Source organism: Mytilus galloprovincialis, chromosome 6 (assembly GCF_965363235.1).
Source record: "Mytilus galloprovincialis chromosome 6, xbMytGall1.hap1.1, whole genome shotgun sequence".
In the NCBI taxonomy this organism is placed as follows: Eukaryota; Metazoa; Mollusca; class Bivalvia; order Mytilida; family Mytilidae; genus Mytilus; species Mytilus galloprovincialis.
The window spans coordinates 38667153-38686716 of NC_134843.1; the positions used below are offsets into that span (position 1 = coordinate 38667153).

A 19564-nucleotide genomic window follows, 5' to 3' on the forward strand; every position below is an offset into this window, starting at 1 on the left:
CAATTAAGAAAATAATAAGAAGATAAGAACAGATTTAAGATAATAAAGAATGACTTTCCTAACGAAAAAAACCCTATTCTATTAAAACTTGATAGAATATGCGGATGTTAAAAAGTGGCAGTGACATTACATTACAGAGTATTGAATGATATCCTCCGATATTATTAAAGACTAATATAAATACGGTCTGAGAAATTGTTATTGTTAAAATCAAATTAATTCATTTCAGTAAAAGATGCCGTTAGAAATTACAGCAACAAAATTCAGTCTAGATAATATTTTGTATGTCAAGTGATTCATAAATAGACACGAGGATATTGCAATATCAGTATATTTTAGCAAATCCTTTGGGATTACTGCATGAGTAAAACAAATTCAGGGTAAATTAACAAGAGCTCTATATGGGGATTTCCTCCGATATGGCTGACAGTAGATTGTTAACGAAATGTGAGCTTTTAAACTGTATTAAAATATAAATACGCAGAGAAAAATAAAGTCTAGGTAGGTTCAGGACATTGGCCGCTTGAATGGGTATTTCATTTAAAAGACAGGTATATCGTTGTTATTATTGATAAACATGTTTTCATTAAATTAGATAAACCGCTGGACACAGAAAGAAAAGGTTGGTAAATATTTGTCATTGAATTGCTTTAAAAAAGGACATGTGAATATAATAAAATGTTTTACAAATCATGAAATAGTAAACAAAGGGAGATAATTCACATTATACTGCTTGTCCTTTTTCATTGATTTTTTCCGACATTATTTCAAAAACATTTTTGGTTATATTTGTTAACATTTGTTACACTAAAAAACACTTCAATAAATCTTCTAAATTTGTATAGCACTTGCCACACATATAAGTATCATTTATTAAAACAATAGGCTGTTATATAAGCGAGTGAATTATCTTAAGGAGATCAGGTCTGAATAGTGATACTAGAAAATAATTGTATGATGAGTGCATATTATGTCATTTATAATTTGATTGTGTATTTATAATTCATATGGTTGATAGCTTTGATTTTGACCGATACTTATGTACTAAAAATACATATTCACTGGGAAATTTATTGTTGTAATTATCAATAATGTCAATCAATTGTAACTGCTTGCTATAGCCTTTATGGACCCTGTAATTTACGAAATGAATTTGGACATATTATTCCATTCTATTGTGTTTTTAAATGTTATGTCAGGATGATCGGTTACAACTCTTACACTTTATATAAACATCCATCTGTATACCTTATATATTTTGATTAATTCATTTTTGTTCGGCAACCTCTCAATTTTTATATGGTTCTGTAGTTCTTTTGGTAAGACACTTTGAAATTCTTGTAAGCAAGATTGTTATAATCACCTTCGTTTTATTCATAATTATTGGTTATTTCCCGCGGACTTAGCACTTTTCACTTACTTCGATATTTTCCTCTAATTACTATTTACTTTAATTAGATCCTTCCACTTTTCTGTGGAAAGACTTATTAAATTTCTACTGATCATTATTTTTTTTCTTCTTCCGCCTCTTTTATTTCTTGCGTATCAATTTTGTTTCGCATGATGTCGCTTAGATGTTTTGTATATGATATTGAACAGTTTACGCGCCTTTGAAATTGACCGAATACTTTTCTTTGTAGAAGTTATCTACCCGAACACTGTTTTTGAATCAAATTGGTTGATTTTTTTTTAAATTTCAGAATGTCAACTACGGCTTCAAATATCCCGATGTCATCCCAATTCATACCCCAAGGATTTGGAGTCCACCAGGTTCTACAAGTAGGACAACAGCAACCAGAGTTTCCAGTGAAGACATTTAAGGTGTTCGGTGGTATACAGATATGTCTTGGTGGCATACTTGGAATTCTCAGTGTAATAGGAATAATTTTAGATATAATTGCATGGAGCAAATACGACTTCTGTACCGTGGATTATAACTACTTTTATGATCATGTTTCTATGTGTGTTCAATATATTGATGTCCATGAACTTTTTGCATTTGACACAATTTGTCTAATATGCTCTGGTTGGGTAAGTGAATATTTTTAAGTTTAGTAAAGAAAAACTGTTTTGAAACTATACTTTTGAATTAAGACACTAGCATTTATCTATATTATGGATACATGTGTGTGAGTGTTGGTGTGTGTGTGTATGTGTGTGTGAGTGAGAGAGAGAGAATATGTAAATTATGATTAGGCTCTGGGCAGGTGTTATATGATAAGATTTGACAGGACAGACAGAGGGCACGTGTATAATAATCAATCTTTTGACGGATGTTAGGGGCATTTTGATCAAGCTCTTGAAGGAGGACAATATAATGCTCTTATCTTGACATGTATTCTTTGGTGAGACATTTTACAGATTACTTTTGTATTATGGTGAGCCTCTTGACTGTTTTCATACGTGTACAATTAAATATCTTAACACTATGATAAGTATAAAAATTTGTTTGAATTAAAAAGTGTAAATTTAGATAATACAATATGAATTTCATCTCAAGCCTTCTAAATGATGGTAAAAAACATGAAAATTAAGTGTTACATTTTATTAACATATTTGTCCTTAAAAATTTTGTTTGAATTGTTTTCCCTATATTTGTTTTTATTCTACAGGAATACTGTTCCATAGAACATTACCGGATTTTTTAAATGTCTTTTTCATAAACTTTGTTCGTGGACGTGGTATTCAAAAGACAGCTAAAAATACACGCAAATATATATCTTCTTGCATTAAAATTTTGCTCATTCTTTAATAATTGAAAGAGATAATCAGTTGCAATACTATTTACACACTTATATAATATGTGATACATGATTCTTTTTGACCATTCTAATTGTTTCAATAAAGTTCTTGATGGTGTATCATATATTTTATTTAGTATGATCTGACTGTCCTTTTTTGTAACTATTTTTTGTCCACACCTCACTTTACTATATTCACATTGTACATCACACCAATGACCAGAGAGAGGAAAAAACATATCTATTATAAAATAAACATAAACCTTTTCGAGTTGATGTGAACCTCGATAGCAATTATTTTGGTTGATTTGAAAACATATATAAGTATCAATGCATGTGTTTGTTAAATTTTATATTTCATGTTTTGTGCTTCTTTGTTATATATTTGTTTGTTTTTGTTCTGAGATTGTAACACGATGATGATGGCTATGTCCCTATTTTGACAATTTTCCCCATTGTATGTGTTTTGTTCACGAATCGTTATAGATATAACGGGATTCGATGCGACTGTCATACACGTGAGAGGTTTAGCGCTATTAAACCAGGTTCAATCCACCATTTTCTACATTTGAGAATGCATGTACCAAGTCAGGAATATAACTGTTGTTGCCCATTCGTTTGATGTGTTTTATCCTTTGATTTTGCTATTGAATTAGGGACGATGTGACTATTGAAAATCGACAGGTGCCAATGTATGATGACGAGGCTCTTAACGCTAAATATGAGTATTAATAAAACTCATTAAAGATAACAGGATCAAAATGTGATCACAAGTGGCGCTCGAATATTTCTTTTAAAATATCAAATAAAGGAAGAAGTTGAAGAGAAATGATGACAAAATTTTGTCATGTATAATAACTACTCAAAACAATCCTTCTTTTATTCAGAAAAATAAAAGTAAGGTAAATACAAGTTTCTGAATAAATAAACTTCACTGTGACTCATATCTTGAAATAACTATAAAATTGTAATTTTAGTATGTTGTTACTGGTTGTCTACCTATGTGCATGACAAAGAAGAGAATAGCGAACTGGAGATGTCTGGTAGGCTTTAAATAAGAAAGACCAAGGATTAATTTTTACATTCATAATTAAGGAGAAAAAAGCAATGAAAATAGAAATTAAAATAACAATTAACTCTGCTTTAAGGGAATACCGATGGTTAAATTGATTGGCTTATTTTGTTCTGTGCAGATGAGGAGTAAGTTTGGCAAGGAAAGATAAGAAACATACGGATTACTATAGTAAATAAAAGAGGGACGAAAGACACCAAAGGGACTGTCAAACTCATAAATCTAAAATAAACTGACAACGCCATGGCTAAAAATGAAAAAGACAAACAAACAACAGCACACACGACACAACATAGAAAACTAAAGAATAAGCAACACGAACCCCACTAAATAACTAGGGGTGATCTCAGGTGCTTCCGAAGGGAAAACAGATCCTGCTCCACATGCGGCACCCGTTGTGTTGCTTATGTGATAACAAATCCGGTAAATAGTCTAATTCGGTAGGTCACATTCATGAAAGGGAAGGGGATTGTAGTTACGATGTAAGGAACATATCCGATATCATTTGTGAAACGGTTATTCCATAACGGTCTACCAACTCGTGATGGCGTCCGTAAAAACTCCATTCTCATTCAATACTCATTTGATATATATACGTTTAACAAGGTATTGTCATATTTTTCCATTTTTTTCTATATCAGAAAACTGGATTTATGGTGTGTAGCATAATAGGAGCCTCATTGTTTGGTCTCTCTATGGTCAGTCTTGGTGTAGCCGGTTCAATTATGGTAAGTAATAATGTTGTTTATTTATAAATAATGTATAATTAGTTAGGCAAATTACACACTAACGAAATCAAAGTTTATCATTAACGTAATTTCAAGCTTAAATGCTAACATTAGATAGCATTACAGAGGTGCTTGCTGTTGTCATTTCAAAGTGCATGCTTTTTTATTTCGATATTTGTTTGATTGATCTTAATGCTCCTAAGTGTATAAACAGCGAGTAATTCGACACTGTAAAAACATTTCGGATTTTCTTTTTGCCTTTTTGGGGTTAAAGCTCTCCGTTTTGCTAATCAGTTTTAAAATGTTTAAATGTTTGGACCTCAAGTCACTAAAGAAATGTTTATGAGGCCCCTCATGATGATGTCAAAGTAATCACATAATTATAAAATTTTTGATAATATAATCACATGTACATTATTTTTAACAAGATAATCAAATAATCACCAAAAAGGCAAAGTAATCACATTATAAAAAACTCACGAGTAGGCTTATTTATTGTTCAATTACGCATGATGTGCATACAAAATGGTACCGTCAATGTTATTCCAGAAGATCTGTATATTTCTTTACCAAACTGTGACGATTAAGCGTACATTGAAAAGGTTTCCGAAGAATATTGCCAAAAATACGAATTGTATACATACCATCGCCCCTTTCTATGTATTTTTTAATTAAAATGATCGCTTTCTGATTGTGATATTATTTGCAGAAGAAAAAATCTGGGTACTCATAAATTATAAACCAAATAAATTTGGTGGTGAATGAACAATGAATGAATGTATGTTGATTTTTTTCAGTAATCATTTGTGATGGTGGTGATTGTTTGTAGGGTGACGTGTCTCATTTACTGTTAATTTGTTCTCCATTTTAAAAGAAAAATACTATTAAGAGGAAGATAATTTAAAATTGTATTTAACACAATTGTTTAACAATATAGGTATTTGAACAGGAAGCTAGAGTTTTAATTTTATTTATTTCAGAGTAAAAAATTAAAAATTGATACAGGACAAACTGTCTGTTACAGAAGCCGATAAGGGCCATTAAAAAAATATGTCGTAATTTCGACATAACATGTCGTTATAACGACATCGCTATGTTATATTTTCGACATAGCATGTCGTTATAACGACATAGCTATGTCGTAATAACGACATCGCTATATATAAAAGAATATGTATTATGATTGCCAAGAGACTAAATGACACAGAAATTAACAACTATAGGTCAATCATAATGCCCTCAATAATTAGAAAAAAACCCGCATAGTCAGCTATAAAAGAGGGACGAAAGATACCAGAGGGAGAGTCCCCGAAATGCTGTGTGGCAGACAGTGTTATTATTAATTATTAGCTCCCTTGGTTAAACTCCAAATTTCCTATTTAATGTATTTCATTGTTAAATAATTTACATGAAGCTTAATAAGTATATATTTGTTAATTGCATAGCTTTTGCTATTTGAATTCATTGGTTAAAGATATTTATTTGTATTGTAAAGTTTAATATTTGCATCGTGGCAAAATATTTGGTCTTCTTTGGTTACCTTCTGTGATAAACTTATATATTCTATAGATCCCAGATTAGTTTTATAGTTGACGGACCATGCAAAGGTTGCAGTGCAAATCAAGGTCGTTATAAACTTCCATTTGATGTAAAATTTATAACTGCAGTCCTCTAATAACTGACATTCAGTCCAACCAAGGCAAGCAAAGTTTTCCACCTCCCTTAGCGCATACTACTTGCCTGCTTGTAATAAGGGCGAATTGAAGTATTGATAGCTCCTTTTCTACTTTCAAACGTTGGGCACGATGTTCCTACAACACGACGTTACACTTAAAATGCGGCGTCGAAGAGGGTTTTTGACTTCGATTAATTTTTGCAAGTTTTATTCGTTTTTTTATATGTTGGTTGATTCTGGTTCTGATGTCATTTTATCATAAATTACCTTAAGTTGCGAAAATCGATTTAAAAATGTCTACCCTTTAAGTTATTTCACCTAAAAATGCAGTACTGTCGCAAGTCATGTAGGAAGGAAAACCGGGACGGAAGTACATGTATACGGTTTTCCATAAACATTTTCTTTAGATGTACAAAACTTTTATCATAGGATGTTTAACTTTCAAGGTGTATATCATATGTCATTGTAAAATTTCTATAATGTAATTCAACCCAATACAAATATATCTGACACTCTGCAAGTAAATCGAAACATTTTGACCCTTGGTTAAATTTGAATAAAGTTGTATTTTCCCGGGCACACAATTTGACGAAAAACAACCCTTCAATTACTTGAACCTTGGCTTGAGAATTGTTTCCAATTTTATGTTTTATTTGTAGCAGGACAAATCGCGAAGTAAAACATTCTGTGAACTGGTATTAAGTCTTTTAATATTGGTGATTGCACCTTACTAAAGTGACGACTTCAAATGATCTATTTCGGAGTACTTCCGCAACATAAATTTCAATTGGCATTTTACATTTAGAGGACTGTCTTGGTGTCTCCAACTTGTCTTTGCAAAAGTTGGACGAAGTTCATGTAATGAGATTTTTTTTTTCATTTCACCATTCTTTTTTAATAATAAATCGTTAAAAGCTATAAACGATTAATAAATAGCACACTAACCTGTGTCGAACCTATGACGCTATGTCCCCGAGTAGGTATCAATGACTGTTTTCAAATACATTTTCACGACCTTGCACGGTCGGTTATCTTTTAATCTAAACTGGGATCTATAGAATATATAAGTTTATAACAGAAGGTAACCAAAGAAGGTAACCAAAGAAGGTAACCAAAGATTTTGCCACGATGCAAATATTAAACTTTTCATTACAAATAAATATCTTTAACCAATGAATTCAAATAGCAAAAGCTATGCAATTAACAAATATATACTTATTAAGCTTCATGCAAATTATTTAACAATGAAATACATTGAATATGAAATTTGGAGTTTAACCAAGGGAGCTAATAATTAATAATAACACTGTCTTCCACACAGCATTTCGGGGACTTTTTCTCTGGTATCTTTCGTCCCTCTTTTATAGCTGACTATGCGGTTTTTTTCTGATTATTGAGGGCATTATGATGACCTATAGTTGTTAATTGTCGCATTTAGTCCTTTGGCAATCATAATACATATTCTTTTATATATATGGCGATGTCGTTATAACGACAAAGCGATGTCGTTTTTACGACATGTTATGTCGAAATTACGACATGCTATGTCGTAATTACGACATCATTTGTTTTTTGAATGACCCTTATCGGCTTCCGTAGTCTGTTTATTTATTGCTCTCTACTGTTTATAAATCTAATTATGTAACACCTTTACGAAAGACAAAACTTATTAGATACAACTCGTCATTGATTTAGCCAAGATCTGCAATTGAATGGTGGAAAAATTATGTTCTGCCTCAAGTGACCGTCAGCATCAGATACAGCTTTTAATTGTCATGAAATGCCTTTCATCTTTAGGTTTTTCTAGACCTATTCTGTGACACATACCCTGATGTAATTCGGACTATAAATGGTGTACTACTGATCAGTTAATTTGTTCTGTCGTAAAAGATTATCATAAATATTCTTATTCATATTATATTAGGTCTTTTTTAGCAAAATTGTCAAACTTGGAAGCCGCAGTCTATTCAAATTTACCTGTTATGATTTGAAAAAAGCATGTATTTAATTTGATAAAGAAATGAACAGATCGTCTGGAAAAATATCAACGGTACCATTGTTTTTGCACACAATGCGTATTTGGACAATACATGATTGTAAATGTCTCTTCCGTAATGCTCAAGTTCCAAATATTGGCACTCATACTACATCTTCGTATATCTATTTAAAGGCACCAAGAGAGGATGAAACATTGTATGAGTAAAATTTCAGATGTAACTTTTTGGTGCGGAATCAAAGCCGCTGCATTTATGTATATAATAAACGAGAATTCTCATCAATAGTTGCTTATTTGCATCACATGTATCGCTCACACTTTATTTCAGAGGGACAAACGTGATTCAAAAGCTGTGGTTCTGTCATCTTTAATGGCTGTCTTGGCTTTTGTAGAAGTAGTAGTCGCAATCATTACCGCTTCATTGTGTTGTTGTTGCACGGCATGGGGAATATCAAATCAGCAGGTAAGCATATGCTTCTTCAAACATGGACTATCTCCATTCCTATCTGAACCGCAATATTTTACACAAGACCAGAGAAGGAATGTCATAGGATTTGATGATTTGACTTTGTAACCAATACTGATGTTGACGATTCAGTCTTTCTGTGTACAATTAAACTCTTAACAACAACAATTAATTTGAGTCATCTCCTTACAGTATTAAAGCATTTCTTTTGAAATGAACTATACACTGTCATTTCAATATTATTATACTGGCTATTAAATTAGTCACCGGATTTTTATTTTATCAAAACGAAATATGACCAATGCTGGTATCTAAAGCAATATCTACGTGATAGTTGAAATTCCTCTTGAATGTTGTTGTGTCACGTTTTTTGTTTGTATTTTCTATCATTTTCTAAAATACCGGGCGGATTTTTCTTTTACAATTGTAACATGGTACTACCTGAATATTGTATAGGAATTTGATATTTTTTTGAAAGTTTTACCACTGTTTTTTTTTTAAGTGAAGACAACACGTTGTTTCTGTTAATGAATACTTGCATTTTTATTTCTCAGCAAGGAGTTCTTTTTATGAATGGCACACAACCTGGGTTCGTTTGTTACCTCCCACAGAATCAGATTCCCATGACAACCGGTAGCCAGATCATGATAGATACTGGACAAACTGTCTACCCGTTAGAGCAGTTATATCCCAGGGCGCAACAGTATCAAGTTATAACTCAACCAGAACAACAGATTCAAGCTGATGGTGGAACACAACCAGAATCGGAACATACAGAAGTGTTTGATTCTTATCTATAGGTACTAGCCTACAAAGAAAATAGGAGATATAATCATATTTTACATGTGGCTGTGTTTGTTTGTTATAAGAATCAAAGACTTATTACTAAGTGTTAATATAACCGACACTTTTAGTGAAATAAAAGGCACAAGATTATGTAAACACAGCTGGAAATGTCTTTTTATCTGAACCAATTGAAGACAATGACAGGTTTTACTTAGTTATTATAATTAAACAGTACTCATTGTGTTTATCTTCCCACACAAAGATAGGCAATGCATCTCGAATAAGGATCTATGTTCATATGAATATGAATATTAGATTTTATGAAGTTTGTTTGTTAATGTATTTTTTTTATGTTGAATAAACATGATAACGCTTTTCGTAATAAATGATATACATGTATATAAAGTCATTATGATGGAAATGGTTTATACTTCTATAAGTATTAGTCCAGCGGATATCAGAATAATTTATCCCTTTGTTGTAAAAACTTGACATAGTGAAAGATTAGGGGTATAGACAAAATTCAGATATGGAGCCATGAAAAAATTTCAATATGACCACCTAATTCAAGATAGCCGACATAACTATAACATCATACATTTGACGAAGTTTTCAAATTTTAACGAGTTCAGAAGATGTCACAAACTTAATGAAACACAATAAAGATATGTCAACTATTATTTTTTAGACCTTATAATACAGAAATCATCAAAATGGCGCGTCAAAATGTCTAAGTTTGACAGTATTCGTATGTATACACCATTATTGTGTGATAGAAAGTTACCAAATCCGTGAAACTGATCATTTGATATAAACAAAGGCCTACATTGTATCAATAGTTCATGGGTGCATAGATTATATTTTCAAAATGGCGACAATATACAAAATGGTGCCGATTTACATGTCAAAAAATTTGACGTTTGTTTTTAAATATGGTATACAAATGATTAGAAAATAAAGGATCATTTTTTTCAATAAAAGCACATGTATACAAACATATTATTTAATGTAACAGGTGACATTAACTATGAAATAAAAATGGCCAATTCAACTAAAAATGACGTTTTTGACTAGTTCTTATTTTCCACAGTTACATGTAATAACCTTAGAAAATTTCACAATTTTTCTGAAATGAAAAAAAAAACCAACCATATGCAGCATTATTTCCTACAAAAAGTAATTGTCTTTTTACAAATGATGTAACAAATTATAATTAAAACAAAACCCTCACGAGTAGCTATTTAACATAACCACAGATTAAAATTATAATTAAGATATGATCCAAATGCCGGAAAATTAAAATAAAGCACAGTCTCAATCAGTTTCTCTTTCACAGTCCGGTGAGCAGTTGCATAAGGCTGTGCATTTTAATGCTGCTTTCAAGCGTTAACATGCTCCTCGACATCCTTTCTTATAACCACAGTGAATGAGCTCTTTGCATTACATTGAAGCTTCATCAAGCACAGACAAGAATGGTACCCAAGTACCATAAAGTTTTTTCAACAAAATAAATCTGGTTATAGCATTCTTATATTGGCATCTAAACAATTGTCCCAAAATAGCACTATCTGCTATGTTGACGAAGTTCATCTCGTGTTGAAGTGATATTGTCAATTGTTCTTGTCTGCTGTGTGAATAACTGTTTTCTTAATTCATTCACCGTATAATCTGTACTAGACCGATCATACAAAAGCACAACATACTGTTCTATAACTTTTAACACTTAAAATTTCCACTTCATTTGGATTCTCAATAAACTGCAGAAATGCTACTGAAAACTCCTTATATACGGACCATTTTTCCCAAGTTGATTTCTAACCTTTCCTAGAAAAAAACTGAGATTGTGTCACAACCGGTAAAGGCATGGCACAGTGGAAATACCTTCGACTTCAATGATCCTAGGGCAAGGTACAATTCATGAACTGAAATATATCGGAAGTATTTTATTGTGGCCTTTCTGGGAAGCAACTTAGGCATGCAAAGACATTCTCGTATAAAGGCCCAGCAACCATCCATCTACGAAGCGCTCCTGAATTTTCCGTCAATCCAACAGCATCACCATCTGCTTTAAAACACGAATTATTCGTTGACTTGATTAATAGTCATCAAGGAAAATTTCTTCTCAGTTTTGTTGACAACAAAGTAACAACTAAGGAATTCTCTGTGGGTTTCTGGATTCGTTTTTGGCAACTGAAGCATATCACGCAGATGAATTTGCAGCCATTGTGAATAGTTGGTGTGATCCAAGGCAAAAACGCAAGGAATGATCTTTGAATTAGCTTCGATATATAATAAAAAGTTAGCCTCACGTATAGAACTTATGAATATTTATACTGTCAATTCAAATTTGTGAGTTATATACCAGAATTTTGAAACGAGGAGATGGTTTAGATCGTTTCAAACACCACTCTTCAAATTCTAAGATAACCTCATCATCCCTTAAATAAAGGCAACAGTAGTATACCGCTGTTCAAAACTCATAAATCCATGGACAAAAAACAAAATCGGGATAACAAACTAAAACCGAGGAAAACGCATTAAATATAAGAGGAGAACAACGACATAACCCTAAAATGTAACACATATAGACAAAATCCCACGAGAATAACAAATATAACATATATATATAACATCAAAACCAAATACATGAATTTGGGATAGACAAGTACCGTGACACGTCTTATCGCAATGTGAATTTACACTCAAAAATAAGAGAAAACAAACGACACAACGTTATAATGTAATACACACAGAAACGAACTATAATATAACAATGACCATATTCCTGACTTGGTACAGGGCATTTTTAAAGGAAAAAATGGTGGGTTGAACCTGGTTTTGTGGCATGCCAAACCTCGCACTTTTATGGCCATGTGAAATATAACATCAAAATGACAACACAGGACTACAATATAAATAAATTGGAGAACACAATTGACAAAGAATCACACGAACAACAGCCAACAAAAGGCAACAAGTTCAAAATTTTAATACGCCAGAAGTGTATTTTGTCCACACAAGACCTATGTGTGACGCACAGATACAAAAGTTTGAAAGCCGAAACGAGTACAAAGTTGAACAGCATCGAGGACCAAAAGATCAAAAAGGTTGTGCCAAAAACGGCAAGGGTTTTCTGTTAAGTTACCAGAAAATCCCTATAATTTAGAGTAATTTATACTTTTGCAAACAGTAAATTTAATAAAATGAATATTCAAAAGATGTACATGATAAAGCTGAAGTATTAACTAATTACAGGAAACAACTGAAATACATTTACATAACCAGACATTTGAAACACAAAAGTAGACACATCCGAATAAAACATCTTTGTACTGACAGTAAGCGTTTGACAAGAGACGATAAAATGTGCATGCTATAACCTGGTGTGTTCTACGTGTTTTAGTAACATAAATCAGTTGTACCTAGGGATGTAACCTGTGCATTTACTAAAAACACTAGTCCATCCGCTATCTTCAAGCCAACTACCAAATGCGTTGAACGCAGCCATTTCTATGTGTAGACCGCCGAACATCATTACAAATTGATCCTCGCCATACATCCGATGCCAGTTCCATTGTATTTTGTTTGCTATTGTGAAAAAGGGTTGGTCAAAAGTAACAACTGGAGTTTGACCTGGATTTAGCTTGCTTACAGCGTTACGAATAATGTTCAATGAGTGTTGTATCATTGTAACAGATTTTGCTTGCTCACGAAACAGAAGTAGAACATGTAGAAGGGCAGACACTGCTGGTAATTTATTCCCATCTTGCAGTACTGCAGCATGATAGGCGGACCGCGAAATATTTGTACCCACATTGAGCCTTAATACTTGCATTTCCTGCAACATGTTTCAGCCATCAGAATTCCCTTTTAAATGCAGCTGGGAATGAGGACATATCAATTGAAAGTTCTTCTTCAACTAATGGGATATGTGGTTCTCTGAATCTAAGTACAGCTGGTTGAAGATTTGAATAACTCTCTGGTAAAAGAGAAACTCTCTTTGACTGGCATTTCAACATAGGTTTATATTGGACAAATGTTTTAACAACGCATTCAACATCCGCGAAATACGTTGGAATAAAGATATACCTGTACAATGAAATGAATCTTTTGACGATATACTGCTTGGATTGTGAGCAATGTTGTCTACAGCCAATTAACTAAATACATTTTGTAGATTGGTAGGGCAAACAATACCTTCTTTTGAATATTGACGACAATCATCATTGACCATGGAAGTAGAAATTTTTAACACTCGGTCGAAGGAGACACATAGTCCAAGTGTGAAAAAAGCATCTACTAGATCACGTTTTCTAGTCTAACAGTGGATCATGATTCCAAAATAAGCACAAACTGGAGGTTCGTGATCTTTTATGTAACGGTGGGATAGTTTCTTTGTACCACCATATATCAAAGCGCTCTGATATTGTTATTGTCGACTGAGAATGTGAACGATCGTGAATGTTTGGTCCAAACTGAATCATACTGACCAAAGAACGCAACGAATTGGGTAAAAAAAGCTTCTTGACATCCCTTTGTGTAGGTTCCTTTAAATTATTAATTTCATGCAAAAATATCTTTACGTACAAAATTAGCTGCTTTTGATATGTTGACAAACTCATTATCAAAGTCTACTTAGCAGACTCTCTTCAATGCAGGACGATTGTCATCTTTGAAAGCAAGAATGTTTATAGTTTCTGATACTAAGACTTTTAGCGGCCAGTTTGAATGTGTCGGCCATTATGAAATTATTTTTGATTGTTCCATATTCAGAAAAGATTAATTAGCATCATAAGTAGCTATGTGCAAAGTTGTGTGCTTTTATTTTGAAATGATCAATTATACCATTCTTTTTAACTCTGTCTCATGAGTGTTGGCGGCCATTTTGAATGTGTCGGCCATTATGGAATTTATTTTATTGTTCCATATTCACAAAAGATTAATAAGCATCATAACTAGCAATATGCAAAGATTATGCTTTTATTTTCAAATGATAAATTATACCATATTTTTGGACTCTGTATCATGACTGTTGGTAGCCATTTTGAAATTGTGAATTATTTGTTATCATTGCATATTCAGAAAAGATTAATTATCATAATTACTAGCAGTATGTAAAGTTGTGTGCTTTTATTTTCAAATGATGAACTATACTATTATATTTGGACTTTGCTTCAGGCCTGTTGGCGGCCATATTGAAAATGGCGGCCATTGGTGATTTTTTTTTATGGCTTCATATAAATAATGTTTATAAGCATCATAACAAACACTGTGTAAAGTTTCATGCTTTTACCATAAAGTGATTAATTATCCCAAAATATTGGACTTAGCTTAGCTTTTTTTTTAATACAAACATGACAAAGGTATAAATCATTATATTTGCAAAATAAATTTTCAATTAAAAGCATACAATACTAATTTTCAAATACATTTCTATCAATATGGTTGCTTCTGTTTTGTTTCTTTCCATATTTTAGTTTGCTATATAGTAAATGTTCTCTTTTACATTTACATTATATTTGTTCGAACATTTTTTAAAATAATTTTTATGTTTATCGACTATGTTATAATGCGTTTGAAGATTCTTTTGTAATCCATGTTGACATTTTGTAAGAATATGAAAACATGTTGAGCAATGCAATTATTCTAAAAATAGAATAAAAACATTCCCGATTTTTTTCAACACTTGATCTTTCACCTCTTTGGAAAAAACTTTTATTGTTTGTGCTTTGTTTTCTTGCGTTTGTTTATTTGTACTATTTTCCTATTTCGTAGTGATATATATTTTAACATTGTAATATAAGCAGGAGGTTTGGATAGCCTTAAAACTAGGTTCAACTTCTGATTTGGTCTTGAAATTTCCTGTACCAATTCAGGAATATGGCAGTTGTTATCAAATAGTCCGTTTTTTTGTTTGTTGCCGTTTGTTTTGTTGCATTTCAGTGTTTATGTTGTTCCGTTGTTTTCCTCTTATAGTTCATGTGTCTCCCTCGGTTTTTTTTTTTTGTTTTTGTTTGGAAAATCTCGTTCTTTTTTTGTTTTTTTTTGGAAAATCTCGTTCTTTTTTTTTTTTTTTTTTTTTTTTTTTTTAAATATAAACGTTTTATTCCTAAATATTTCCTGTGTACAATTACCTTAGTCGTCCAGGATCAGGCTAAGGGTCCCTGTTTACAAAGTGAAACCATCTATCCAGGGGAAATAGAAGGCAATAAAAAAAAGTAGTCCACTTTTTACCTTGGATTTACATTTAGTGTAAACAATATAACCATATAATGTTAGAAGCATCTAACAGTTCTATACTTTAATACAAAATAGTAAGTAGATAAGTATAAGATACCCACATAAAAGATGTGCATTTACTACAATAATTATGTTAAGCTAATATTTTTTATCACTTTTTTTTATGTTTATATAAATTGATACAATCGATATTCTAATACCATAAACCTTAAAAAATGTACTTTGACTGAAGCTATATTATACTATATTAAATGTCTAAATTTTCTTCATTACAGACTCCAATTTTGTCTTATCAATGATATCAACGCCTTTCAAAAGAAGAACAAATTTAAGATTAATATTCAAGTTTTGTTTCCAGATTTTATAAATATCTTGTGGTGTTTTAGGCGTTTTGTTATATTTTATTGAAGTCCTAATTTTCCATAGTGTCCATTTAAAATATATGATAATTATGTTTTAAAATTTATCATATTTTAATTCTCCCGTGTTTTTACCCAATAAAACGTCCTTTTCACCAAGAGTATTGTTTGTTCCTATGTTTGATTTGATAAGTATTTCTTGGAGGTTTTTTAAAATTAACTGTGATGTACTACACCTGAAGAATAAGTGTTGCAGGGTTTCTATATTATTGTCATTTTGACAAATGTGGCATTTTCCATTTGATATCTTCATTTTTTTTAATCTTTCTTCAGTATATAAAATATTGTGCAAGGATCTCTACTGGAATTCTTTTACTTTATTTTCAAGTTTCAAATATTTTAATCCCGACCACATATTTTTCCAAGGTATATTTGTTCGAAATATTTCCTCCCACTTAATTTGACATTTTGGAGATACATCTTTATTTAAAACCGTACGAATATAATTGAGTTATAACTTTGATGGTTTGATTTTTTAGTTGTTTAAGTTAATGATCTCAAGGTCATTTGATATCTTTAATTTACTTTCATAATGCAAATTCTGGTTTCTGCAAGATTTCAAAATTTGCACGAAATCTTTAGGAATTGCCTGTTTTATTTTTGAAAATTCGGAAATACAATTTCGCCGATCTATCAGCTTCCTATAAATTTCATTACAGCTAATGAAATCTGTAGTTTCTGAATTCCAAATGTCCTGGATAGTTGTGATACCGCTTTTTAAAAATGAAGAGTAAAACAATGGTTTATTTTTGAAACGAATAGAAGAGTTTCCAAATATCCTCGTATTTAAAATAGCACTTTTATAAGGAGGTGAATCAACATTTTGAATGAATCCTGACCACGTATCTATAATTTTCTGATAAAATTGTGGTAGTTGGTTCATATCTAATCCATTTAAACTTGAACATTTACATACAAAAAAGGCATCATTATATTTTTCGTCAAATTTCCGAAGCCAATACTTACCGATCGCATTCCAGCTTTCCAATGGCTCCTGAATTAAACGATATACAATTTTTGTTTGTTTACTTTTTATAAACGTATATAGACTTACCATTCCCGTCCCCCCTTTTATTTCATCCAAACAGCAGACATTTCTATCTACCTGGTTCATTTTTCCGTCCCATATAAAGTTCCAAATCATATTATTTAGCTCTTTAGTGTATTTATCCGGAATTCCTCGTATTTCGATCTCGTAAAAACAAAGATTTTTAACTATAAGTGTTTTACCTTTAAATGTAAGCTTCCTACTTTTCTATACATGTATACAATTTTTAACTTTTTCTATTATTTTTCTCCAAATATAATCGTCACCTATTTCATAACCAGTGCACACCCCTAATGTTTTAACATTGCCTGTGATCCATTTGATTTTATCAAATTTAAATCATTTTCTTTTAGAAGCTCCGAATAGTAAGCCTTTTGTTTTGTCATAGTTTATTTTAGAACCCGAAGCTTTTTCGTATAAGGACAAAATTTTAAAAGTATTTTCTACAGATTTTTCATTTTTATTAAATACCTGGGTGTCATCTGCAAACATGCATAATTTGGTTTCTATAAAGTTCCCTGCCCCTCCTGGTAATTTTAATCCTTCTATTTTAATGTCACCCCTAATCGCACATGCCATGGGTTCAGCTTGTATGATATACAAATGAGGCGCTATTGTACACCCTTGCCTAGCGGATCGAGTAATCGAAAAGTATCTTGATACCAACCCATTAGTTTTGATACACGTAGTAGCATTGTATAATAGCATCTTTATCCATGCTCTAAATTTCCAACCAAATTCAAATTTCTCTAATACAAAATCTATCCATTCCCATTCAACCCTATCAAACGCTTTTTGTTGATCCAAAAATAATATAATTCCTTCTTCATCTTCGTTGTCAATATATTCTATAATGCCCTGAATCATTCGGTTAGCCTCGCTTATATTCCTAAGTTAAACAAACCCCTTCTGATCGGTATGAATAATTTTAGGCAATACTATTCTTAGTCTTTCAGATAAAATGTTTGCAATAATTTTATAATCACAATTTAGTAAAGTAAGGGGTCTCCAATTTTTTTATATTTCCCCTTTCCCCTCCTTTATGAAATAAGGTTAAGACCCCCTTATGTTGAGAGTTACTCAATGTAGTATCATTAAATATTTCTTTTAGTAACCTAAAAAAATCGTCTTTTATTATATCCCAGTATAAAACATAAAATTCTGATATTATACCATCTTCGCCAGGCGATTTGTTTTGTTTAAGTAATTTTAGTACCTTTTCTACTTCAGAGATATTTATATCTCTATCTAACATTTCTTGATCTTCCTTACTTACCTTGTCTACCATAAACTGACAAAGTTGTTCGCCTGCTGTTTTGTCCCACCCTTCCGTGGCAAAAAGTTTAGTACAAAATTTTACTTGTTCATTTAAGATTGAATCAATGTCACATTTATACTCACCGTTTTCTGTTTTTACACGTTGCCATAGTTTGTTCTGCCCATTTTTCTTTTCTTTTCTAAATTAAAAAAGTATTTAGTCGACTTCTCCCCGTCTTCGGCCCATTTAGTTCGTGATCTAATTTTTAGCATAATATTCCTTAATTTTGTTTTCTAATTCTAAAATTTTGTCACATGATTTATTTGATTCGTTTAATTGAAGTTTCATTTTTTCAAGCTGTTTTTCTAAAGGAATGACATTATTTTGGTTTGATAAACGGTTTAGTTTTTGACTAACTTCCATGGTCAAAAATTTAATTTTAGATTTTGTAACATCCCACCACTCTTGAATGCTATTGAATCGGTTTTTGCTTTTAACCCAATTTTCCCAAAACGTTTTAAATGCATGTGAAAATTTATCAGTCTTAACTGTATTTAGATTCATGATCCACATTCCCGGTCCTCTTTCAATATCATCTAGTTTTATTTTTGAAGTAACTATGTCATGATCACTAAATGGAAATGTGATTATACGTGTGTTGAAAATTTTGTAGCTAAGGGATTTCGTACAAAAAATATAATATATTCGTGATTTTGAATTGCCTCTTTGAAAACTATACCGTCTATTTGTTGGAAATTTAGATCGCCATATATCATCTTAATCAAAATGCAATAGAAGAATTTTCAACTCGTTTAAGCCTGTATCATCCTTTTGGTGTGAAGGGGACCTATCTAGTTTTCTATCTATCGCACAATTAAAATCTCCTAAAAAATATTATAATGATCTGTGCCATCATCTGAATACAATTCATTTTGAAAGTTTTTCAGGTTTTCAAAAAAATGTTTCCATTCAGAACCCTTATTTGGGTTGTACAAATTAAATATATGGTAAACCGCAGTGTTAGTTTTAAATTCACCAATTTGCATTCTACCTTTATCATCTATCATTGAGACATCAAAGCTAAGCGTAAAATATTTATTTAATAAAATTCCCACACCTCTTGATTCGTTTGTAC

The 19564-nt window shown here is 31.6% G+C and overlaps 1 protein-coding gene across 2 annotated transcripts; it reads left to right on the forward strand.

The window, feature by feature from the left end:
• The first annotated feature begins 522 nt into the window (after positions 1–522).
• On the forward strand, positions 523–10038 carry LOC143079542 (uncharacterized). 2 transcript variants are annotated; one of them, XM_076254948.1, is made up of 6 exons: positions 523–622; positions 1701–2031; positions 3719–3784; positions 4455–4541; positions 8541–8675; positions 9233–10038. In XM_076254948.1, exons 2-6 carry the CDS (start codon positions 1702–1704, stop codon positions 9476–9478), a joined length of 864 nt encoding a protein of 287 aa, XP_076111063.1. In that variant the 5' UTR covers positions 523–622; position 1701; the 3' UTR covers positions 9479–10038. The 2 variants fall into 2 exon arrangements, with proteins under 2 accessions (XP_076111063.1, XP_076111064.1); XM_076254949.1 differs by lacking the exon at positions 1701–2031 and having other exon boundaries at positions 569–622.
• Positions 10039–19564: the final 9526 nt, after the last annotated feature.

Excerpts from the sequence above, each read along its gene's own strand:
- LOC143079542 (XM_076254948.1), top strand. The coding sequence starts at position 1,702 with ATGTCAACTACGGCTTCAAATATCCCGATGTCATCCCAATTCATACCC. Across the intron at positions 3,785-4,454 it reads TAGCGAACTGGAGATGTCTG|AAAACTGGATTTATGGTGTG; the intron begins GTAGGCTTTAAA and ends TTTCTATATCAG. Across the intron at positions 4,542-8,540 it reads GTGTAGCCGGTTCAATTATG|AGGGACAAACGTGATTCAAA; the intron begins GTAAGTAATAAT and ends ACTTTATTTCAG.